The sequence below is a fragment of the Vanessa tameamea genome, chromosome 20, assembly GCF_037043105.1.
Source record: "Vanessa tameamea isolate UH-Manoa-2023 chromosome 20, ilVanTame1 primary haplotype, whole genome shotgun sequence".
Lineage (NCBI taxonomy): Eukaryota > Metazoa > Arthropoda > Insecta > Lepidoptera > Nymphalidae > Vanessa > Vanessa tameamea.
Genome location: NC_087328.1, coordinates 6,092,826 through 6,120,091, shown reverse-complemented (window position 1 = coordinate 6,120,091; position 27,266 = coordinate 6,092,826). Strand labels below are relative to the sequence as shown.

Here is a 27,266-nt window from a genome sequence, read left to right as displayed (position 1 = left end):
ATAAGATGGCTCGCATTTTGATTAAGATCATTGACACTATTTCTCCTACTAATTTATAAAGCACTTTAAAAGTCGTGGCTGCCATTGTTTAAATAAAAAAATAAAAATTCAAATAAAAAAATTATGTCATTTTAAGTCAATACAATCAAAAATATTATTAGAGAAGCGACTCTTCTATATTTGTCAAAATTTCCAAAGGCTTCAAATATAAACGAATAATCAGTCAATAAACGAACGCTATCATAATATAATTATTATTTTCACAGACTGTACAAACATTTGCAAAGAAAACAGAATGACTATGTGCATAACGGAATCTTAATAAAATCTGTAAGAGAAAATATCATAGCAAGCGCATGATTACCTACCTATGGTTATATATTAATTTTATTACTGGTGGGGTCCGATAAGCCAAATATATACATGTATGACGTAACATATTTAGCAATTATTAAAACTATAAGTACTTGGAAGCAATAAAATAGAAAGAACAAAAAATATTCATCGACAAAGGAAGTTAGGCAACAACAGCTGGTCACAATTATACAATTTAAAAATAAACTTTTTTGAGACCAGCAATAATCATCGGACTCGATATAGGCTGCAACAATTACGAAACTATTCTAAAGAAATTATTCGACACTACGTAATAAAATCTGATTGGTCACGCCACTTTTCGTCACGGCAGTTTTTGTAATAAATAATTTATAGGAAATGCATTATAAAATTTTAAGGTTTTGAAGTTTTTAACAAATCGAGTGAGCGTTTAACTATCTTGGATTGAATACAAAATAACTCTAAAACAGCCTTCAGAGATACTTATATATAATATACGAGAATATTTGTTTTAAAAATTAATGGATCTAGTTTCAAAATCTGCATTACTCAGAAATAATTCAAATCAGGGCAAAAAGTTTACCTATCGTAAATTATATTGGATTTAACGTATATATGTGTGTGTAAGATATACGCACCAACAAAGAAAATCTTAACATTTACATATAATAGGGATAGTTCATTTATCATTTGCAACATGAACATAAAAACTAGATACGATAATTTCATCTCACAGAAGATAGAAATGGTGTTAATTTCACACCGCATTACGACAGATAAAAAATAATGACATCTTTTAGATTATTTCACTTTTGTACACGGTGACGTGTAATTGTATGAGGATATAGTATCAAGCTTTGGTTCAACAATTAGGATACAACACGACAACTAAAACAAATGAATCTTTGTCGCTTCCTAACACGGAATGGTGACTCATTTGACTAAATAATTACTTTGACCTGACCTTTTATATCAAATGAAATATAAAAACATAATTACTATACTTTTTTGTTACTAAATTAAATGAGCGTCAACTTTATAATATTATCTAATTAATTTGTAGATACTATAAACTGTATGACTTTAAATATTATATAATATGTCACATGAAAAATAATAAATATGTTTTTTGCGTACATTCTTCAAATTAAACATTCAGTATAAGGTCGTACTAGTTGTACAAAAATCAATCTAAATAATAGCCTAAATATATAATTTAAATTAATTAAAGTTTTTCTCCACAATGATGTATGCATTACGAATTTCATAATCTACATTAGTACCATCCAATTTCAGTCTGGCATGCATTCTGTTATCTGAAACTCATCAACTAGAGTATTGCATCGCTAGAACTGACGGTGGGTCGCCATAACTCAGCGCGGTAATAAAGTCGGTTATCTCTCGACGGATCGTACTTTTCGTGCGCGCGCGCACCTGTAAATTTAGACGTAGCACGCGCACGCGTCGGTCACGAATACGGTCCGTTAGTTCCTATTTATTCGCTCACGAGCACTTTCGCTGATTTCGTAAATAATTTCAAACTTTTTAGGAAAAATATTGATACATATTTCCTTTAAATAAGCATTGTATTAATATTTCCATTTACACCGGTTAAGCCACTGTTTTAATTTTATAGTCAAATCATTAGTCATGTAGTTAAAAGAAACACATTTTTTGAATACATACATATAAAACTTGATATATAAGAGAACTTCAAACAAATCGTTACGATTATATCTGTTTATGAACGTTTCGCATAAACGAGTACTGTGAGAACTTCAATTAGCACCTGCCCGATAAACGAGTTTGTAATAAATAATACACACACTCTAGAAAGAGCGATCATCGCGTCTTAATAAGTTGAAAATTACTTTAGAATATATTATAATGCCTTATACTTTATATCAATGTATTCTTCTATTGATCTTAAACTAATATTCTAATTATCACATCTAAAACTGTACTTGTCATAAATCCCATAGGAACACACTTTTAATAACTTTATACTTTAATATTATGTCTGCGGATAATGATCCAATTCTAAAAAAATCTCTGGTATAAAATATACTTTTGTCATATTATTTTGTTTATAAATATACTGCAACCGTAAAAATCGGGGGGATCGCTTGTGTGTGTGTGTTTTTTTAAGTAATATTATATCTGCACTCCACTTATATCAAAAGTTTCATGCTATGAATAGTAATCATAACGAGAAATGCATAACCTCTAAATTAAATAACTACAATCATACTTTACATTATTTTTAAAAATACCTCACTTTAAGAACAGTATAAACACATCGGAAAAGTAAAAGGTATAAATTATACGATTTAAAATGCTTCGTCCCTTTTGTCTATAAATACAACGGTTATTAACCTGTCCAAATAAGAAAATTTGAAAGGTAAATAAGTTCATCACTGTAAATATAATATAAATGAATTATGCACATTTAAAAAAATGCGTTTTACTTACATTTTTATTTTTTATTTAAAAAAAAGTAATAACTTAATTTGTAAACGATACCCTTAAGTTTCATGAATATTAAAGAAACTAAAACGAAGTGCATTTAAATGTTAATTTGTTTATTTATACAAGAAGCAACTCTTCTTGTATAAATAAACAAATTAACATAACAACTCTATCCATAGTTAGAACATCAAAGACAACTTATTATTTAAAGTTAAATACGGGTAATATGTAAAAAAGAGACACAATATTTGAATTTAAAAAAGTTAAATAAATAACATATTTTTTATCACTGTATAGGAAGAATTTAATTTTAATATAACTCAACATTGATAAAACCATATGTAATTTTTTTTAGATAGATTATTACCACAAGAATGAATTTATTGGTTTTTCATATCAAAACTAAGTTACGAACAGATCACAGCGGGGCTATTACTGAATTATTAAATTTGCTACTTAGTATTTTTTTTAAAGTAACTTCCCGTAAATGTACCACTATTGGGATAACCCTCCCTTTGAGGAGAAGGCTTGGAGCCAATTCCATCACGCTGTTCCAAAGCATATACCTACTTATTTTATACAATTACAAAAACAATTAAACGATCTAACAAGAGTTTTATTTCAGTTGCAGCTCGGCGCGTGCATTCTAACGGCGCGCGATAATCACACAGATAAAAACAAAATGAACAGATAAAAACTTCGCGCACAGATAACTAACTCCCGCGTAGATATAACGGATCCCGATGCGCTCTGCCTGTCAACACGATCAAATCACCTTTTCGCTGCCTCGATTAGACTTACAATTTTTGTTTATTCAAAAGCATCCAAATAATAATGAAGTTTTTATAAATCCATTATCTGTTTCGTATTAATTTTTTATAATATATTAAACAGAAATAACTGATCTTTATAAATTATATAAATACCTAGAACTTCTACGAATATGTTGCAAGTCATTAATCGATGAAAATTATTAAAACTTGTACTATAGAAAGGATTGCTATCAGACATCAATAAAATTTTACAAGCAACCACAGAGCGATTTTAGTCTTTAGTGCCTGATAAAACGTTAACGTTATTAACAGTATAATAATAATGTATTTAATAGCTTTCAATTAAATTTTATCTTATAATAAACTTCTGAAACCCTTCATTTCCTAAATATTCATTGAAAAAATTAAAGTCCAGTAAAACATCAAATAAACAGATTTTTACAAAACAAAATGCTTTAAACAATTACTATAATAACACTGAGATGACACCGTAACTAATTTGCCTGTTGACTAATGCATTAACAGTTTAGTTTTTATGAGAAATAAAAGACACGAACATTAAGGGCCCTTTGTACAAATTACTTTTATGTGATTGATGCAATGAAAGAACCTATTAGACATTGCCGTGGGAACTTATTCATGACAACGTTAAAGCCGTTTTATAATATTATTAAATGTAAATACCTGTTTAAGTTATTTCAAGATGATAATACAGAAATAATTCGTTTACAAATTTATAGTTGAGATTTCGTTCAAATGCATATTGCATATGCTTAGATGATAGAAACTAAAGGTTCGAAAATCACCACAGAACACGATCATTAAAAGTTAAGCCCAACTGCACTGCACTTGACTTTTGCAATTTAAATTTGCAAAAAGGTATCAAAAAGTCGTTTTTTTCTGTTAAATAATTATATTTAATTAGTTTATTATATTAAAAAAATCTTAGAATTAGATGAAAGAGAGATAAAAAACAATGGTAGCAGTGAACAAACAAAAGGTCGTTAAACTTAACGAGTATAAATTGGCAAACAGAATTTACTATAAAATTGTAAAAACAGTTATCTCAATGTTTCATATGGTAGTTAGAAAGTTTTTTTCTTTTCTTAGAATACTCAAACAAACGAAAACAATACGCATGTATCTAGTTTTAAACTTTTCATTTGAAATATAAAAATAAATACACAATGTTTATCACACTATACAATATACGTATATAAATTAATTATTGCATTGTATATTCATATATAATTTTATTAAATTTAAATATCGAATACACTCTTGTTTCTTTTTAGTTATAAGGAATTGTATAGAACATTGTTATTATGCTTCAACGAAATAAAACAAGGTAGGTAACCAGTATAATATATAATCGTGTGAGTTACATGTAGCTTTGCATATATTCGTAATCACTGCGAACTGTCATGAAACTCTGTACTGCGGCATGAAATCATCCTATAGGTATTTGTTTCGAAATGGCACGCGACCATTGGCCTTGTGATTTAGGGTGAATTATAATAAGCTCATGTTTTACGTCAATAGAAAAAAAGGTCACGTAAGATTAGTAACGTAATGATACATTTAATATAAATGTAACAAGGCTACGTTTATACATATTTCAAAATAGTAAGAAAAAATATTTTTAATTAAAATATTTACATGATGCTGCGTTTTTTCCAAACGTCGACTAACGCTTCATAGCAATGGCGCATTTTACCGAGTTTTTGTTCTATCACTATGTCGTAATTCCATTAGCGGTGTAAGTTTCTACAAAAACGTGCGTGTGCGTCGATATAGCTTTTATATAGTGTGATCACATAAGCACACGCAAGTAAGGTTTTGTGTTAAACTAATTGCTTCCTCTCGAACTTGTTTTGTTTTTAATTATTTGTGATTAAATAAAAACGAAAACGATGTTGCTATATAATGTATATACACATTAGTAACCAAATTATTTTTCATTCGCTTAACCGTTTCCCATTAATTTGTAAACAGTGCAAGGCTTTTTCCCTTCCTTTCCTCTACCAATATCCGCAGTTTCCTCTTCCTGAATATTCCATCCATGTCATGGCGAAAAACAGACAAATACTTAATAAAAAATAAAATACCCTAACTTCGGAACATTTTTTTTAAATACATGTTTGTACGGCCCAAACTAACCTGTAGATGTACAAACACTCAAGAATGCACGCTGAAGTGTTTACGTAATGCTAATAATCGTCGTGGTACCACTTTAAACATAAATCGGAAATGTTTACGTTTAAAAGCAACATTATGTGAAAGTTGTTGACCATTTAAAACATTTAGCGACACTCTTAAATTAACTCCTCTTAACTATTTTACGTGACAGCACTAGAGAGTTGAAACATTCTTTATTTCAACACTAGATACGTTCAATGCCAAATAATAAATCAAGATATTTAATAATATCACATATATACAAGCAATTTAGCAACTACAGTGAATACATAAGACACACGCACAATTTAATCTCCTAATAAACCTATCAAATCGCAGTACTTAGCGATACACTGACGCACAGCCAGATATCTTAAAAGGATTCCGATCATAGCCGTTAAAAGACATCATTAGAATAACTACCGATTACTACGTCTTGCATATATTTATAGGCAATTTACTCGGAAATCGGCTGTTAGACTCTGGTATTATAATAAGTATCGATAAAGATTGACATCTATATTTAATGGCAGCGACACATAAAATTAAACGTCACCATCCGACTACCATAACCCGGATCAACATTGTAAGACCGTCACCATGAATTACTCCGTAATTTACACTGTCTTCTAGCTTCATGGTTTAGGGCTTTTTTATGGCATTTTCGACAGAAAATGGGATCGTTATTTTGTTCCTAGAATGTGGCAATTTAGTATGAGAAAACACGAGTTTCCAAGCTGTTCTCTGACGTGGTGATATAAATAACTTTTTATACGTGACGATTAACGCAGAAGCGAATTTATGAGTCCGTAGCGTTCTCGTTACTTTAAAATAATAGCAAACGCAGATGATTATAATTTTCTACTTTCTTAAACTGATTTAATTGCAAAAATCTTTTCTTTTTTGTTTCTAACCTATGTCATGATATGCGAGAGAAAAGGTCTTAATTAAATATTTATATCTCGGACGAATTTTGCAAGTGTATATCTTCCAACTGACATTACAAACATAAGGTTATACTTGTAAGTACTGGACAAGAGCAGATGAAACCTAAGTACCTAAATCTAAAGTAACCTGCACTGAGATAATTATAGACTCTTACTTTATAAAATATTCCTTATCCAAGTTTTGTATAGATACTTGATAAATACATAATTAATTTAAAAAAATATAAAAATACCACTATGAATTGTGGAGTCTAGAATTGCCCGGCTGTTCAATCGTCCTTAGCGTGAGACCTTAGATTTTCATAGCCTAATATATTAACTTATCTGCTTTTCCAATCGTCTTTATAAATGACCTAGTTGTTTCTATTAAGCACCGACCATTTTACTGAGCCATATATCTTTCCAACCAAGGACACTTTTTTAGTCAAAACGAAAAATATGTTGGGCTAAGGCCACCTCTCCCTTTGAGAAGGTTTGGCGCATATTCCACCATGCTGCTACAGTGCGGGTTGGTGGATACACATGTGGCAGAATTTCGTTGAAATTGGACACATAGAGGTTTCCTCACGATGTTTTCCTTCACCGCCGAGCACGAGATGAATTATAAACACAAATTAAGTACATGAAAATTCAGTGGTGCCTGGATTTGAACCCGCAATCATCGGTAAGATAAACGAGTTCTAACCACCGGGCCATCTCGGTTCAATCGAATATAAATTGCTTATTAGAAAAAAAAAATTACTTGTTAAAAAGGTTTACAACAAAAACACTAACGGTTTTTCAAGAAAGGCTTTCCTACTAGTCAGTAGTTTTTTATAAATCATCATTTTATTATTGTATAAATCACAGAACTTTTTAATATGATAAATAGCAAAGTCAACATATACACTACTAGCTGTTACCCGCGGCTTTGCTCGCGTAGAATATGAATATATTTACAAATTAACTTCTTATATAACGTTAATATAAAACCTCTTTGTATGCCACATTGGTGTGTATTTCAACCCTTAGGGTAGAATATCCAGAAACGCTTAAATGCGAATCAACTAATTTTTAATCAATATCCCAAAAATAGTGTCATGTTTCTAACGTAAAAAATTGCGGACTTCATAACAAACGTTCAACCCCTATTTCACCCTTTTAGGGGTAGAATTTCCGAAATTCGCTCCTTAGTGGGTGTCATGATATGTTAGTTTATAAGTGTACAGCCTAAAATATAAGTTTTATGCTTCTAGTTCTAAAAATTACAATACTTTCTACAACTTACAACCTTTCATCCCCCTTTTCAACCCTTTACAACACTTTTTTCCAAATAAAAAGTAGCCTATGTCCTTTCTCAGGCTCTAGCCTATATGTGTACCAAATTTCATTTAAATCGGTCCAGTAGTTTTGGCGTGAAAGCGAGACAGACAGAGTTCCTTTCGCATTTATAATATTAGTATGGAAGTATGCATTTTGTTTACGCTAGAATAGATAACAATTGCTATTAAATGAAAAAATATAAGGATTTTTGATCTGCCATTTGCTGTAAGCGTTGTAATAATTTCGTAAATCCAAAGTTAAGGGAGGTTATGCGTCTGTCTGCTCGCCCCAAGTAATCACGTCACTTCCTATGGATATGCTAATGTGCCTCGCTGGCACGCGACTCTAGTGCCGCTTCAGATATGCGGCTTTTGCCAATGTGGAACGTGTCTACATAGACGACACAGATATTTACGATGTAGAGTAATATATTTATCGCAACATAGACAACATTAGATCGCTTTTAATATAAAGTTATAATAAGAGAAATAGTTGTAAAATGTATTCATTCTATGAATACTGATATGGGTATTTACTATTTGGTACTCAAGCCATATTTTAGTATTCATTTCGAATAAAATAATGTTTGTTCAATTTTGTATCAATCGTTGTTTATCTGTAACACCTTTATCATTCCCCCTTTGACTAGTATATATATAACAATAAATTTATTAATATTATTAAGCCACAATAAACCAAAAGAACGTTTCGAGAGAAATATATTAAATGTTATAAATCACTTTCTTTAACGTAGAAAAATAATTCGGATATTGGTTCGATAACGTTTAAAATTTGGACATAATAGAATGATAGACGAGACCTACTAATTGTTAAAAAAATATTAAAACAGATACTTTATACTTTCTATACTTCTGTCCTTTATAAAACAGCAAGTATCACCGCACTTACGACGCCCTATTAAAATTTCGTAGAACCGCTAGCTTCGCTATTTTCAAAATGTCATATGAGTGTTGCTTTTTACTCATCATTACCAATCCGCATGCACAAATTTCATCTCTTTATACTTTAATAAATGTAGTAACGCTTAAATATAAATTTTATGACTTTGCAACGCAGTTTATACTTTTATATAAGTATATCACATAATGTAAAACGCAAAGGAACTATTCTACTTCTCTCCAGTAGCAGAAGTTTCCAAATATTCATTCATTCATTTAGAAAAGCGCACGTTGTTTTAAAATTAAAATAAAAATATCCCTAAAATATTTGATAAAATCTAATTGGCTAGAATTTTTTATTTGCATAAAATACATTTCAAATATTTCAATCTTGTACCTAAAGAACTAAAACTATTTATCACGATTTAACACACGAATAATAATTATATATTAAATCTTAAGCGCTTTATAATTTCTTCGTCTGAAACTGAAATCGCGATATGAACAACGAAGCGTGACCTCCGCATAACAATGACCTAGAGTTCAATATACTTTACAGCAAGAAAATATACCATCGACAAAAGGTATTTGTTTCATAAAATAAATTATAATTTTAACATTAAAAGTATAAAATTTAAGAAGTTAAGTAATATAACAAATAGAAATTGTAGTTGAATTGTTTTTTTAGTCATCATTTTCGTATAAGAACCAACGATACCGAAAAATTAATAAAACATAAATTTATGAAACAGCCAGTAATAACATTCGTAAGCCGTACAACCCCATCCACAAAGAGATGTCCCTCCCCTTTTGCTGAAAATTTACAGCATCCGCGCATCTGAAAATCGACCACACTTACCTATTCTTTCCATGACCAATCTTGTAGAGCTCGACGTGCTTGAACTGGGCGTATGTGGCCATTGTGAATAAGGCTTTTTTTTTTAAATTAACCACGATTTTAACACAAGTGCGGTCACTGCGCGAATCCGGCAGAGATTTATGTACGTACGAACGAGTCGACGAACGTCAGCTGACTGAGCGCGCGCCGTCAGTACCCTTGCTTAAGTCGATGCTGCCACCCTCCGCCCGCGCGTGAAAAGTGAACCGCGCATGCGCTTCCGCACCTCTTGTTATGCTTTTTTTCTTTTATTTATTCTAGCTAACCAGCACCTGGCCTTTCCTGTTTGACATCTGTGCGGAATAGATGACTTATGTCAACAGATAGGGATACGGGTTTGAGTACAGTAAATATCCGATGACAGAAAGTGAACCAATTGATGTAGCTGTAAGTCAACAGAAAATATTTTTTTATGTTTATGTAATGCTACGTTACTCTTTAGGTCTATTTATTCTTAAAACACTAATTACTAGTTTACGTTTACTTTTTAAGATTTCATCTTAAATCTCAGTTATTTCGTTATATTTCCAAATGATTTATATATATTTTAAAGAGTACAAATAAATAATATATAACGTTGATCATTTAATTAAGTATTAAGCACAAGTTTTAAACGTCTTGTCAATCACTTCGAAGCCATAATATTTCATTACCTTTCTAGGCGTTAAACCCCCAAATCAAGCGAACTTTCAAAATCTTTCACACAGATATCATTCGAAGCTAAACTTATACATTTGCATATAAATATATATAATGTATAAATATAACTGGTATAATATAATGTATATTTACTTTCATGCCTTATCGCCAACTTAAGTAATCACGCATGCTAATCCACTCGAAGCATATAATTGGCTACTGTTTAATGAACGACCACTGAAATCCGATACGGTGTTTGAGTCGTGCGTCCGCGGACATTGATTAATGCGAGGTATCTTCTAATTCCTATAATCTCTTGCGCTTGAGATTTAAGATACAATTAAATAGTAGCGCTGAACAACACTACGAGTGTAGCTTTATCGAGGAACAGGAAATACAAGAACAATAATATTTTCACGGGAATTCAAAATCAAAAATCAATTATCTTTTGAATTGCTTATGTAATTTTTAAATGTTAAGTAAGGGCCCATAAATGACTCACCGCTGAGCAAGTGCCTTTTTTTGAAAAGGCTTGAGTTTTTTCCAACGCTTTGAGATTTTGGATATACTTAAGGCAGAATTGTATCCGTTACGAGAATTTATATTTTCTTCGACGAACACGAGTAGAATAAACAAAATAGTCGATAACAGAACAGCTTGCCCATATTGAAAGGATCTCTTGAGATACACGTAACCATCCACTGGGACATTACGACCCATTTATTTCAAAACGTATAAAATTAAACACAAGTACTTAATACACTTAATTAAACCTTTTTACTTTTTTATCCGTACTTCTAGAATGAGTTTAGATCTTACAAAGGGAACATTTATATGAGCTAATTAAATTTTTCCTATTACGCTCTAAGTAGAGATACGGTCTGTAGATAGGTATTTGAGTTCAAATCATCACGGGTCCATTAAGTACTGAACCGTAAACATCGACTAATGTTCCTGTGTAAACACAGAGAACGATTTCACATTATATAACGCGACGGGTTTTCTGCGTGCACAGTTTCATATTGTTATGGTAATCAAATATTATTATTTGCTTATGACTTCGTATTGTTGTTTAAAATGATTATTTGTATGCACGATTGGCTTTACATAAATAAATAGCGTTGCTGAAAAGGCTTATGATACAGGCATATTAATCATCATTATGATAAAAAAGATACAGCCTGTAAATATTTAACTACTCGGAAAAGGCATTCATTTCATTTCAAGTTCATTCAACAATTATATCGCGAGTTAAATCGGGAATTGTATTATTCCTTTGGTGAGAGCTTTTTTCCAATAAAAACGTAACGAACATCGAAATATTCTTCAAATTTAAAGCTACCAATGATTCGGAATGTCAATTCTACGGAGAAGAACCGGCAAGAATTTCAGAAGTTACTCTTTTTCACTAATGAAATTACATAGGTATGTTAATTGTATACAATTAAATTAACCAGCCAGCATGAAAATCAACGAGTAAAACCATATAATGAGTAATATGCTTTAATTATGAATGTTTTTTGAATATAAGATTTTATTTTTTTAATTGGTAAAGCTATTCTTGTACTAAACTTTATTAGCGAAACGACCTGACCCAATACTTATAAATCTCGATAAAGCTAGACTGGGGCTCACGCTAATAGCCCCATAACAATATTAATTATAGTAATATATTTTGAAAGGTTATTATTTAACAAAACGTTATAAAATTCAAAGGACCCACAACAAAGCACCTGACGCGGTACATTAATAACGCATTGGTTACGTGACACGAAATACATTAATTTCGCAACAATTGTAAATCAATCAATCTCCCATATGTTTCCGATCACGGCCCCGTATAACCGCCATCCATCTTCAACGCGGCACACGTCAAACAATCGAGGGTTTCCCTGTTTCAACACTTGCCCATTACAACATATACAATTTGTACAACTATTTCACACAGCACAAGCTCAGTTACAAGCGGTTTTGAACCTAACATCATATACTCAAATAGCTAAATTGAATCAAAATTGTCTGATAATTGCGAGTGCTCGTTTCGGAGCAAGGGCCAGTGCACGCACTTGATTGCGTTTACAAATATCTGGAAATGCACCAACATCAGCTTTCACGGAAATGATTGTTTACACCTCGCTTCCTGCCAGAAGATATAGATCATTACAGAACATTGAATCGTAGACAGAACAATGTTACCTATTAAGTACCCTAATCATCAACAAAATAGTTTTTTTATAGTTTTATTGTTTCCAGTACTCTACAGTTGAAAGAGATTCGCGGTATCAAATAACATCACGTAAATAAGGCGATTAGGCCGCCTCATTGTTGTCTTTTATAATAAGTATGTATGTACCGTACAGAGTAGGTAAAATATAAAATCTCGAATAATAAACATTATTTCGTCGAGCTTTTTTAATTTAATTATAACTGCACTACTTTAAAACAAATAACAAAATAAAACGATTCGTCAAAAAGCTTGAAACTTACAACAGGTAAATACAAAAGTATTCTAAACTAGATGTCAACCGCGGCTTCGCTCGCGTTTCATGGGTTAGTCGTTAGGAGTTAGGCATAAAAAGTAACATCCTTCTTTGGAGTTCAAGCTTGTTTCATTCCAAATTTCATCAATTCCGTTCAGTTGTTTGGCGGCGAAAGAGCAACAAACAGACAGATAGACAGACAGAGTTACTTTCGCGTTTATAATACTATTATAGACGTTTTCTACTTCGTATTGATGTATTTATTTTAATATTATTCAAACGTAACTTGAATAGTTTTTGAGATATTGTAACACTAGTTTTTATAGACTAAGCTAGAAAGAAATCTATATGATCTCATTTCATTAGCAAAAATGCGTGTTTGCTTACGGCCTGATTTTGCATGTTTCAGCTGACTTCACATTTTGTTGTTTAGCGCAGTGCATGCATGGAAACAGCTATCTTAAATAATATTTATTTTTCTTCATGTTCAATTCAAATTTATTCAGGTTTTAAATCGCCTTTTGATTAAGTAGGTCTCAACAAACCGCTTGGAAAGCGGAAATGTAAATATGGTTTGATTTCATCTTTAGTGTTTTTTAAGAAACTAAATATATGTATGTGCGGTAAATAGTAATCTATACTTATAATCTACCTGTACACATAAATGATAAGATTTCTTTGTGATGCCTAACTGAAAAAAAACTACTAAACCTTACCTTACTAAGATACTTGAGAAGATTTTAGTATATATAATAATAACTGCGCTTCGAATCATATCACTCACTTTAAATTAAGACGTTTTACGTGACGAGTTAATTTCATGTTGTTGCATAAAAACTATATTATTGTCAATATTGGCAAAAAATATTAAAATCACTGTCTGATACAAAAATATAATTTAATTTAAATTTTAGGAAATAAAGAGGTTTTCTGAGTTTTTATATTTTGAACATTGATATGAAACATTAAAGCTATATATGTTAAATGTAATGATTATATATGGTATAACGACTTTGTTTACATTTAGTTCCCACCCTCGTTCATAATAAACCATAATAATCTTTATAGTATACTAATCGAAACCTACGGCTGTGTGATCAGCTAATGAGTTATAGGACATTTTATTTTTCTTTTATAAATTCTCAAAAACACATAAATTGTTCACTTAACAAAATATTCATATACTTTCAATTATAATTCCACGAACTGAACAATTGTAATATCTATATATCTACTTAAATTAAATATTTCTATAATATATCTCAACAAACAGGCAACCATACTGTATTTTCTACACACACCTATTATTAAAACAATATTATTAAAACAAAATGTTTCCTATTTACCGATGGCAGGACTGAACATTCGGATGCCCATTCGGATTCGAGCAGATACCCCCAACTTGACAATTATCCCATTACCATTAATTACCTTGCATAGCTGTGCTCCGGTTTGAAAGGTTAGTGAGCCAGTGTAATTATAGGTATAAGGAAATAACACCTTAGACCCTGTGGTTACCGTCGCATTGACAAGTTAAGAAATGGTTTTCTATATTGTACATTACCATTGTTTATAAGCAGGACAGTATTAACCCAAAATGCAGCGGTGCAAAAACCCTGGGCACTAGGCTTTGGAAGGCGCTTTGCGGATAATGGCCAAGTTTGAGGACATCTAGTAAAGCGCCCCAGAAGGTCTTTTAAAAATATTCCTTTGGGGAAGAGGATATCATCACTACTTGCACCTTGGCGCTTCTTGTGTTTTAGACTGGGCTATCTACAAGGAATGGTCACCACCTCAATTCACTTCATTTTAATTACTGTAGTAGTACTAAATATTCCAGTTTCAATTTCAGAACACAAAGAACTCATCGTACGAATAACATTAATGTAATTATGATTTATAAAAATAAAACAAAATTACTTGTTTGCCTTTTTAAGATAAATTAAAAAGAAAATAATTATAAGTAGTCACTGATATGAATCCCGTCTACTCTGAAGACTACTTGAAGAGAGATAGCTTATAAGCAAATTGATTTCGAAGAGCATTTCAAACTAAATCCTTCACCGTTATACTCGGAGTATTTTCGTGCAGACGATAATCTATTTCATGCTCGCGGTCTCTTATCTTCAAGTTGAATTAATAAGTAGGAACATTTGAATTAGAATTGCAATGCAAACAATACTGCTGGTCGTTTCTACGAATCGACTGACCGAGTCGAAACTTTTTAATATTTATATACATACATGTAGCGAGCAATAGTGTTTACCGCAAATATTGATGATTTTTGTACGAATCGCTATCAATGATAAATTGCAACCTTTATTAATTTCAATATATTTTTACATCTATGTTTATCGTTCCATCTTGGTAAGTCCAAAAACTATCACACTTTTTTAGTATTTGCAATATTTTGATATAATAAATGTGTTTGGCTTTTTAACAACAATACTTTATACTTTGATAAATGTTATTAAAAAAAAAACAGCGAAACAAGATTATTAATTATAAACATGTTTTTGATATAAGTCCATTAGCAAAATAAATTTTAATTTATAGTAAAAAAAATTAGATGGCCTTATCATTATACTAACAGATACATAATTTGTTTCGTTGTGCCTATTAGTGTTAGCACCTAAGATAATCATTAAAACTCGTTAGTTTATTAGTACTTCAGCTAATTAGCAACTTACCAAGGGAAAGTTTACCTATGTTACATCTCAGTATGAAATCTTAAGCTCTATCTTGCACTCAGAATGAATATTAATACGGTAAAGCTATTCCTACTGACAAAGGTCAGGTGAGATTAATTTTATACTTGAGGTCGGATAGTACAACACAAACGATATGATTTTGAAATAAGAACACAACATAATAATACTAAAACATTTCCTCTGATCACGATGACGGCTAAATCTAAAGGTAAAATTTTAGTGCAATGTACGAAGAATTAACAATGAACGAAGATGACACACCTGTTCGTGCTTTAATATTTTTAATAAGTTTATAAAATGGCGATTCTTATAAAAACAACTAAACTAATAGAAAAATATATCAAACAGCATATCGTGTACTAAATTTTATGACTATGAAATATCATAAAAATATGCAATAAATTGAGAAACCGTTTTTTTTTTTTTTTTCTAAACTATATTCCCATAAACGTCGTAACGATTATTATATTACATAGATTATCACGTAAGAAATCACGTTATCTTAAATGCGTGCGCACGCAACGCGATTGCGATCGAAAATTCCTACGACAAGTATCTATTACACGACTTAGTGTACCATTATGTGCACTTAGTGACTGAAAAGGCTTATCAGTTCATAAGGTAACAGATTATTGAAGGACCGTTAAAAAGATAACTAGCTAGCTACAAGCCAAATGGTTTCTATAAATATTTAGTCTATCTATATATTCACGAAACATCTCGAACGACATATTATTTAGTAGTAGCGTTGCATTTATTTTTATAAAGTTAGGCAGACTGGCGAATAAACCTTACGTTAAATGGTCAACACCGCCCCTAGGCATTGGCACCTTAAACATGCCTTATATTGCCAATACGCCACTAACTTTGGGGACTAAAATATTATGTCTCATATGCCTGTAGTTACACCACCTCGCGCGCCCTTTAAATCGGAAAACAACAGCACCAGCTAAGTATAGCCGTTTGGTGGTAGAAGTGATGAGTGGCTGGTACCTATCCAAACCATCTTGCACAAAGTCCCGAGTAAATATATAATAAAGCTCATTGTTCTAGATACGAATGCCAAAATATTTGAGTAATTAAGTTAAAATAAATGTTTTGTATTAGAGATAAACTCTTGAGAGGTTTTAAACCGCTCTATACTGCTATATATAAGCAGTAGAGAGCGGTTTGAAGCAGTAATTAAGTACTGCCTGAGTTTAGGCAATAAATATTTATTAAAGTTTATTGTTATGGTTATAATGACTTTTATATCTATTATATAATGATAGACTGTTTCAGCGTGAGTTGTAGTGAAGTGAATAAACGAAAAAAATATATAAAGTAGCATTGGATAACTTGACGGGTTTTTTTCAACAAAAATAAATTTTCATTTATTAATATAAATTAACATCATATTTTCATGCATTAATACGCATAATTTTTATTCGATTATTATGTGTGTACCTGGACTCGTAACTATCACAATATATTAGACACTTATATATACAGTGTCATACTAACATCACTCTGTAGACATCCCTTTGGCGTTCACAGTTCATATATTACTCTGACCGTTAGGGCTGACAGTGTATGTATAAAAATGTACTGATATTACAAAAAAATATGTAAATGAACGACACTACAGTATGATTAAACAGTATATCTTATTATTCATTAAAATAATACTTTTTAGAAAAAACGCCTGGATATAGGCTCGGGATCCGTCACAGAACTTATTGAACACGAATTGTAAATAACAGCATTATAAATCTGTTTATTTGAAAAGAGCAACTATGCAAGTTTCTTGCCGTTTGTTCTCGCTATAGGCTGCTTTCCGAAACGGTGGTAGTGTTTACATATTGACGATTCAAAAACGCTTCATTATGAAGTTTACTTGAATTAAACACGTTTGATTTGATTAATTTCGTAGATGGCAAAATGAAGCGCTATTTATTTAGTCTATGAGAATTTGAGATGAAGATGAGATGAGATGCGCAAATACATGTCCTCTCTGTTATATCTTTCTCATAGTTGGATTAGACGCCAAGCCTCAATAGCTTGACACTGTACCATATATGATTTCAAGTGCTGTGTGAAATACTTGACTGTAATACAACCAACTGCTAAACTATTTTTTTAACCCAGGAATTCGAGATGCTCCTGCTACCATTGCTAGACCAAAATGTAGTTACCGCTATTAAAGTTTAACACATTTTTTTATATATGTATGTATTGTATTGTCCTACTTCTTCTAAGTTCATATTATTTATTCTTCGATAAGATTTAACTTTAATATTACTAATATACAAATAAATCTTTATAGTAATAAATACAAATTATATTTAAAAACAATTATAACTTTAAGAGATTTCTAAACTATTCAATCATCACAAGTTCACGGTATTCAGAAACCGTAAAACCGCAGAATGTGGCAACCCTCGCCATTCAACGGTCCGCCTTGAAAGGAGTTCCATTTTTAAACACGAAAGAAACAATGGCCATATTTGAATAGGGTCCGTTCCGTGGATTCAATCAACAATGCATTGTACAACGAACACAGAGGGATTATCTACATACAAACCATTTTAAACCGTATTGTTTTACATTTAAAGTAGTAATTGATAAAGCCGTGAGAGGATTTGTAATGTACTTACAGACACTTCCTTTCCGTCGTCATAATGTAGAGACAGTTTAATAGTTGAAGGTAAATTAAAACGAGTCAGGGAAAGCTATTCAAATGTCCTCGCATCTCTTTGATGCCTAATGTTCTTTTAAGTATTAAAAAACAATAGAATGAGCGACTGTCTTTTAAATCTCATCAGTTAAATTCATCGCCTCTTCATTGTTCTCTTTAACACCGTATGACGTTGACCTTGGTCATATAACGATACGACAAATTAAAAAACTTTTATTAATATTTGAATAGACAGAAAAATATTTCAAACTTTAGAAATAAATATATATTTTTTAACAATTATGTTAAATCCGAGGCGTGAATATAAAAATGATGATCATCATAGTTACCGTTTATAAACAAGAACTTGTCTGAGACAATTCTATAGATATTACAATTTAAGCGGCCATTTGCACGAATGTTCTCTTAAAGACATTGGTATTACAAGTGTTCCTAATTGAAATATATTTGTACGAGAATTCCTGCTATCCCATTATTTATAGGAAAACATTGAACACCATCTTACAAGTGCAATTGCAACGCATTTAAGACTACTAATGGAATGCTCTTTACGTAGATCTAGTAGGAAATTGCTTAGTGTAAAGAACCCGACAACATTCCATTCCTTGAAATAAAACCTGAGCTTTTTAAATATCTATCAGCATAAAAGTCTATCAACAAACTACAGCAAACTATACCTATGAGGTATTAAATATAAGAAATATTTTTATTCGGAAATCATACCAAACTACTACTCGGATAAACATAGTAACGTAACTTTTTTTATTTTATTATTATTAATAGTTAGGCGGATGGACAAATAGACCACCTGAAGACAAGTGGTCACCACCATATTCATTCCTTACATCACACCAAAGCGCCACAAACCTTGGAAGCTAAGATGTTAAGTCTCTTGTGCCTGTATTTACACTGGCTCACTCACCCTTCAAAGCGGAACACAAAAATACTAAGTATTGCTGTTTGGCGGTAGAATATCTAATAAGTGGGTGGTACCTACCCAGACGGGCTTCCTCAAGGCCCTAACCAGGTAAAAGCTAAACTTTGGGATGAATAATATTTTTTTTTATCGTTCCATGATTTTAGTAATCTATTCGTAGAAGTCGGTACATGTTTTAACGTTCATTGTTTATCATTTAGTAAACTTTTTTTCTATAGAACAATTCCGTGACTAAGCCAAATCTTAATAACCACAGTACCCTTTCAATTGTCTCTATTTCTGCGCAACCCTGACATAAAAATACACCAGATTTGAAAGCACACCATTTCTTATATTTAATTATGTAATATTTGAATCGCATAAGTATGTACAAGTACATATTTAAAATATAACTGAATATGACTGAAACTGTGATTCAGTTTTAATCGTATTCATTTTAATTACAGGATATAAAATATCATACAATACTAAGTCTTATATAAAACTGGAAAAAAACAATTTATCAATTTTTATGGCGATTGAGATTTACCATACATTACTGAGTTCCAACAGACTTAGTGCATAGTATAAACTTCACAGTGATTGGTCAAACGGTGTCGAAGTCTGCTTATCTTAAACCAACATAAATTTTTACATAGATATAATAATCTATTTTAATTAACTGTTCTTCCTATTCACAATGGCGCTAATAAGTTTTCGTTAAAAGTAAAGACGGCACAAATTCACACAATCTAAACTATGTACAAATTACGCCAAGGGTAATCAACCTGGACTATACGCCGCTCATTTTCTTGTATAGGATGCAGGCCATTGATCACATATAATATCTAAGATTAGGTGCGAGTAATTGCGTCTTGCGTGCGTTAAGCTCGATTACAGTATTACAAATTGTTATCCGACGATTAATTTCCACCCCACTATGATTCTTCTACACCTGCCGTTAATTGAAATCATTAAATTAAACTAACAACAAGCCCACAGATTATATGTACAGTCACAAAGAAATATTACGCTGAAAGAAATCAAAATATTTATAATTTAGGATTTGAGTTCAACCAATCATCAGTTATTTTATCGTCAAACGGCAATACACTAAAAGTACCTTTTAGTATTGCTTTATTGCGGTCTTAATGATCAGTGAGCTGTAATTACTGCCTGTAATTAAACCTGAATGACGGACACAAAGGACATCTAAGATTCCGTCGTTGATGGCTCATTAACGGTGTAAGAAGTAGTTTATATTTTTCACAGGCCCGGTCGAGTCGAACGTTACTAAATTTTTTTTTATTAAATCGACCAACATAGATTCTATATGTTTGATATTTTCTGAAGTTCATCAAAAAAGTTTGAATTATGACTATAACCGGTCGCAAAAGGGTGTTTTTGAATTATGTAAATAATTCACCATAATGAATTCAGAACGAACAAAAATATTACACATTTCGTAATTTCATGTTGAATGCAAATTATCCTCATATAGAATATCTTTTTCCTATTCGCATTATACAATTGTATAGCAATTGCTATACAATTGAATAAATCTTTGTTCCGGCAATAAACGCAGGCTGCGTTAACGTATTGGCTGTTATCGGAACATTTGAACAGCAAATTGTCTGGTCTAAAGAGCGTGTTGCTGAGATCGCAGCCCGATAGCGAACATTGAGCGAGCACACTCCGTAAATGCACTTAGTGAATGTTTAAATACTAATGATCCTTTACGATCAACTTATATCGTCCCAAACGGTGATGTTATATACAAAAAAAAACCGTTTCATGAGGCCTGTCTACATCCATCTCTATAGTTTGCCTTGTATTTGATGATGATGACTACAAATACTATAATTTATGTATTACTTTCGTAACGTGTGCTATATATTCATTATACAAACGGCAAAGCCACGTGAAACCTACGGATTAATTTAATTTATTTTTTAAATATGCTTGTTTCATTATCTTACAATCGTTAATAAAATTGACAGACCCATTACACATTCATTCATTTAAATATGGGGTTATCCTTTTTTTAAAAATAATTTTAACCTACATTGCATCGTAACTCCGCATAAATAATATTAGTATAAATATATTTTATATGACAAAGATTTTTTTGATACTATTCCTCTAAGAACTAACTTTTCTTCATTATTATATAATGTATACAGTCTATGTTATATGCCATTGATTAAAAAAATAAAAACATTTCAACGGCTCAAAGTGAAACAAATCTTTAATCTATGCCAAAGCTCCGTACGGAGTTTGTTTGCGTAACAATCAAGTGCAACTCATAATCACACAGCAACGTGTAGTTGTTATCTTACCATCGCTTTGTAAGCCTAATCTGGCATGAACGACCACTTCTATCGAACATGTCGAAAACAAATATTTTCCTCTCCAGTCACAATCAATCCAGTAAAATAATAAATAAATAAATAAATATAAATATTGGACAACATCACATACATTACTCTGATCCCAATGTAAGTAGCTAAAGCACTTGTGTTAATGAATGAATGAATGTTAATGAAAAATCGGAAGTAACGACGGTACCACAAACACCCAGACCCAACATAAAAAACTAAAGAATTTTTTCTCCATCGACTCAGCCGGGAATCGAACCCGGGACCTCGGAGTGACCTACCCATGAAAACCGATGTACACACTACTCGATCACGGAGGAAATATATTTATAAATATATTTTTTTCAAATCGATAAAAAAATCGGGTAAATCCTACTCGCTCTAATTCTATACATGCATTCCAGATCAGATCAACTTAATACAAAACATCATATTGACAAAACACTATAATGTCGGTAATTTCCAAGTTATACCTTATAGCATTAGCATTTTTATTTACAACAGTATCACCACTTTAGTTTTTTGGCATTTGCATCTGCTGCCAGCTGTATTAATGGTTTTCATACGCAGATTTGTTTTGTTCCAGGCTTGTAGTTAATCCATACGACTGGTATATATATATAATACTTATATAATATTCCTCGTGTTGTATATAATTGTGTACAGATAGACTAGAGTTCTCAGAGTCGGATAATATACATGTGTTCTATCACGATACTAGGCCATCAGTTAGAATTGTACTCAGTAGTGGACTTTATTAAATAAATTAACTAGCTATACATGTTAATATGTAATAAATGCAATCAGTATTTTATTCACAAATTAAAAACACATAATATATTTACCACCAAAAAATTATAATGTTAATCATTGTTTACATTTTTAATCGTAAATATATCGAGTAGTAGTCTATATTTCAGCGGACGTATCACGAATAAACCACTGAAACATTATCTTTATATCAGTTCGCTGATATTCTATAATAATCAATTCAACCCTGAAGCGTACAATTTCAAAACTGTAACAGTTTCGTTAGTAGCAATTAAACGAAATTATCTTATCCTGTTCAACATAAACTGTATTATCCCAGGGATATAATATGCGGATAGTAAAAGCAGGTTTAGAGAAACTCAAACACTGACTATAATGCATTTTAAAAGCAGCAATTGTACTTGATCGGGTAATAAACTCACAAAAACTATTATAATATAAACTCAGTTACTTGTAAACATTTTATTTTTAAACTGATTGCTAGTAACACAATACGATTACTTACAATAAATATAAAACCGTTTATAGTGCACGAATGCTATATAAACCGAGTAAATAAGAGAGCTGTGCGTACTTTAATATCTGTTTAAATATCAAATTTGTTTTACCATCGTCGAACTAGTAATATTAGAAAATTACTGTCGATAAGAGGCCCAACAAATTTACAACAATAATCGTGCTAAATAAGCTACCGCATTAATTGCAGGAAAATGTTCGGGTAGTACACTTATCAAGAAAAGTTTTATGACAAAAAATTATAATAGGTAATGATAAAATGTATCATAACTATAGCATGTCTAGATTCAATACTTTGAAAATATTTTTATTGAGAGAATAAAATATTTTAATAAAATAAATTATAAATATTTTTTTATATTCTGTACCTACAAGTATTAAATCACGCACACAAATAATATTGTCGAATATTTAAAAGATTGCTTCAAAAGTTTTTGCATAAAATAAATCTTGTGGTACGAGTACCTACATGTTGTTTCCGCAGTGTTGACGCCGGTTTTCTACGAAGATTTACGGTAATCAGACAAATATAGTGTTTGCATCAACGATATATTAGTGGATAGGTTGTGCAGTTGGCTGTAAGAGACAACATCAACAGCAGCCGACTGAGATAACGGATACAGGCACAACGAATGGTCGCTGCACACGCGACACACTCATATCTAGATTTAAGTGCATATTGAGTTTGCACCGTTAATAATTTTGTGCGCGATGGTACGTCCAGATGTAAACAGAACAATATAACAAGTATCTGTTAGATATTAGAATTTCTCTATCGACCTTCTTTACTGTGAGAATTGTAATAGTAATTATTTATAACATTCAATGTTGATGGTACCAGCGTTGTAAAATATAATATTCTGCATTTGTTTATACTCCAGATGATCTAGCAATTTGACCCTTTCGCCCAAAAATAGAACTTTCTTACCTTGTTATGGTAGCAACCGGTTTTCGTATTTACTTACTTTTATAAAGATATTAATTAAAGAACTAAACAGGTTTTAGTAAGAATTACTTATTAAAAATATATAAACGATTGCATCAGCAAACAGAAACTACATACACTTTAATAATATATTATATGTTATAATGATTCATAATTATATTGCGATTACGATATCAGTACATTTAAAAATAACGGTATCCGTTACTTTACCGAATAAGTTATGAAAAAAGATCTTACAACTATAATAAATTAGGTCCAAATAAATGCAAGTGTTGCACACTGGTACAAGAATCGATGCACTTAAGTTGTTATTTATAATCTGTTGTCAATTCAGGCGCCATAACGGAAAGGAGATTGACAGACATTCGATACAGTTATCGTTAGTTTTAAATCGTCGTTTCTTCAACGATCATCAAACTATCACTGTTTACAAGCAAATGTACTGTAAAAGTTGTTTTACTTTGTGTACTATTTTATATTAAATAGTATGATTTAAGAAAGTAATTGTCGGGCACTTTTCCTTTCGTTAATAAGCCAGATTTAACAAGCACCTCCAAATTAGGTGTAGACCATACATTCGGCTTATTTATCATTTTATTAATATGTGAATTTTTTCCTTTTACTTTTATATTATAATGGTAAAAATATTCTCGTATTCATTTTTTTTTACTCAAAAATAATGAACAATACAACTATTTAAATACAACGTCTAATTAAAGTTATTCTAATTTAATGAGCATACGTTTTAAGGCTTTAAATAAAGACAGCAACATTGTAACAATATTAGAATGATATTACAATTATATAAAAATATAATTATTGTCATAGTTATTTAAACTAAGTCTTTTAATACATATATTTTTTTAATTGACACCTATGCCATTTGTTAATCGAGTTGCACCAATAATTTATACAAATAAACAGGTAAAAGGATATATTGGACACCAAAACATCATCTAGTGTCGTCATTTTCGCAAGATCAAGTAATTGATAGTAAAATTACGAATATGCACTGTAATATCACCTGTCGCATGAAGTAATCACTAAGATAGCTAACCTACCTAAGATTTGATTAAATAGATAATGAGGGTTACTATATCCTCTAATAAATTTATCGATATAAATAAAAATATATATTTGTATGTCTTTTTATAATAAAAAATATATTTGTATATATGTCTTCTCACGTACACGTTGTGCGGAAGCCGAGACGGGACGGGTAGCTAGTATATAAATAGCTAAAATACAAATTTTGTAATGAATTATTCATAAACCAAAAAGTTTTCACTTAAACTAATTCACACAAAGCAAAAAAATAATAGACTATACAAATAATTTAATAATGGAATAAAACAAAAAATAAAAATCAACCTATAAATTCCTGTAATTAATTAAGTTAATTTAATTTATTTAGCTTATATCACAAGCAGGGACATAGTTACTATACAGTTTATATTTACTTTACTTAAAGCATATTTAAGATGAATACTTTTTGACTTAGCCAAAAATTAGCTCCGCTTTCTACAGGCAGTGCAGTGCTTACAGCTCAGTTCACAGTCTATTTAACCACTTGGAGCTCATCTAAAAGAAAGTTACGTGCCACGTTAAACAGAGGAACTTGCCGAAATTACGGTTTAATAACGTTTTAGTCTAATTACACCGATTTATCACAAAATGACATCGAGGAGCACAATGACTCATAATGATATGCTTCTAACAATGACAACGATTTCAAAAGGAAAGTGAAATATTTCGTAGATTAAAAATACATTTTATACATATAAATGAAATGTTACGATCAAAAATAATATTTTTATAAGTAATTATCCCACTCTTGGGAAAAGCTTACTCTCTTGAGAATGTTTAAATATCATTCTTGTATTTGTTTTTAATTATACCTGCATTTGTTTTTAATACTTTTGACCTTAAAAACCATCCACTCTATGAATTATAAACACTAATTAAGCACATGAAATCAAGCTCATCTTTGGTTAAGATACTATTACGGACGTATGATTAAGAACGTTTTAAATAAATTTAAAAATAAACGGTCATTGAAGTAAATTTAAAGTAAAATATAATATAAATCAAGTCCTCAAATTATCTTCTTTTTTGGTATTCTTGGAAGTGCAGTCGTTGGAATGAATGACTGACGTTCTAACGGTCCGTAAAAATGTTCCAAAATTACAGTTAATGACGGATGAGGTACAAAAAAATCAAATTGGCCGCAATGACGCCCGTAATGACTTTTGACGTGCTCTATTGTGATGGATTAAACGACATGCCATAAACCCATGATATAAAAGACACTTTCCATAAACGGTAAAATAATAAGCGGTATAGTGACCCACTATCCAAAAATTACCGCCACTTTAAAATGTTTTTGTGTCAGATCTAATTATCCCACCACTTATCATTACGTTGTGTACATACTCATTCGCATCGAACGAAAGTCAAATCCTGTATTATATAGAAAGCTAGGAATCGTCATTTATTAATATTTATCTAACAGTGATAATAATCAATTATTTAAATCGTGATTCAGGTGATAATTTGTACAGAGGTGTTTAATTACGTAACTAGGTCTAACTGTACCGTATCATTTTCAAATTATCAAATGATATACTTACTTACTTATGACTCAAGATTATAAACGTGAAATTGAGGCTCTTTATAAATCATAAAAGTGAAATTGTTTACCAATAATAATGATTGCTAATTTCATTTGTAAAATCATTTCTTTTATGCTCCGTTTGTTATACGAAGCAAATCTCGATATTGAAATATAAAAAGTATCCATTTAACAATGAATTTATTGATTGTCATCAAAGAATGCAAGTATCATGTCAAATCATATTACTTTATGTAAACGTATTATAATATTATAGTTTTTCTACAGTTGAATTAACAATTGTGTAGTTTCTAATTATATATATTCATAAAAAAAAAGTTGCGAAACTCACAATACAGTATCTTAATGTTATATCATTAAACTTAACGTTTAAAACGTTTTCTCTGTTTGTGAATGTGAATTTAAGAGGCGTCAAAAATTTTATAATATGCAATAGATCACAATTGTAAGTAAAATATGAAAGTAAAGTTAAAACAGATCGCGCATCAAACAAAGCCAGCGATAAGAAGCGAGACTTTCACTCCCCTCTTCATTAATCAAGGTAAATCCATCTAAATGAATTTAAACTTCATTATATTGCGCGGATCACTTACCGTTTTAATGTTATTTTATCAAAGAATTTATGACTCGACGGAAAATCAATGTAGGTATAAAAAATATTAAAGTACTCACTTGCCCATTAAAAAACATTAATGAGCACTTTTAAAGAGTATTTTGCAAATCTATTTTGAAATTACTTACTACGATATTAGGTACATACATCGGCGTTAGTCTTTGTTTTGTCTGTTAATAAATATG

The 27,266-nt window shown here is 31.0% G+C and overlaps 1 protein-coding gene across 6 annotated transcripts in view; it reads right to left on the bottom strand.

Moving 5' to 3' along the window:
• LOC113401570 (microtubule-associated protein Jupiter) overlaps nt 1-27,266 on the bottom strand; it is a 107,581-nt gene that overhangs the window by 42,758 nt on the left and 37,557 nt on the right. For 2 of the 6 annotated variants that reach the window (XM_064217993.1, XM_026641540.2), the window contains exon 1: nt 9,764-9,973. The exons of the other annotated variants lie outside the window; for them this stretch is intronic. In XM_064217993.1, coding sequence (XP_064074063.1) covers nt 9,764-9,825 — 62 coding nt within the window. In that variant the 5' untranslated portion in view covers nt 9,826-9,973. Of the gene's footprint in view, nt 1-9,763; nt 9,974-27,266 lie in introns of those variants that run through there. 6 annotated transcript variants of the gene reach the window in all.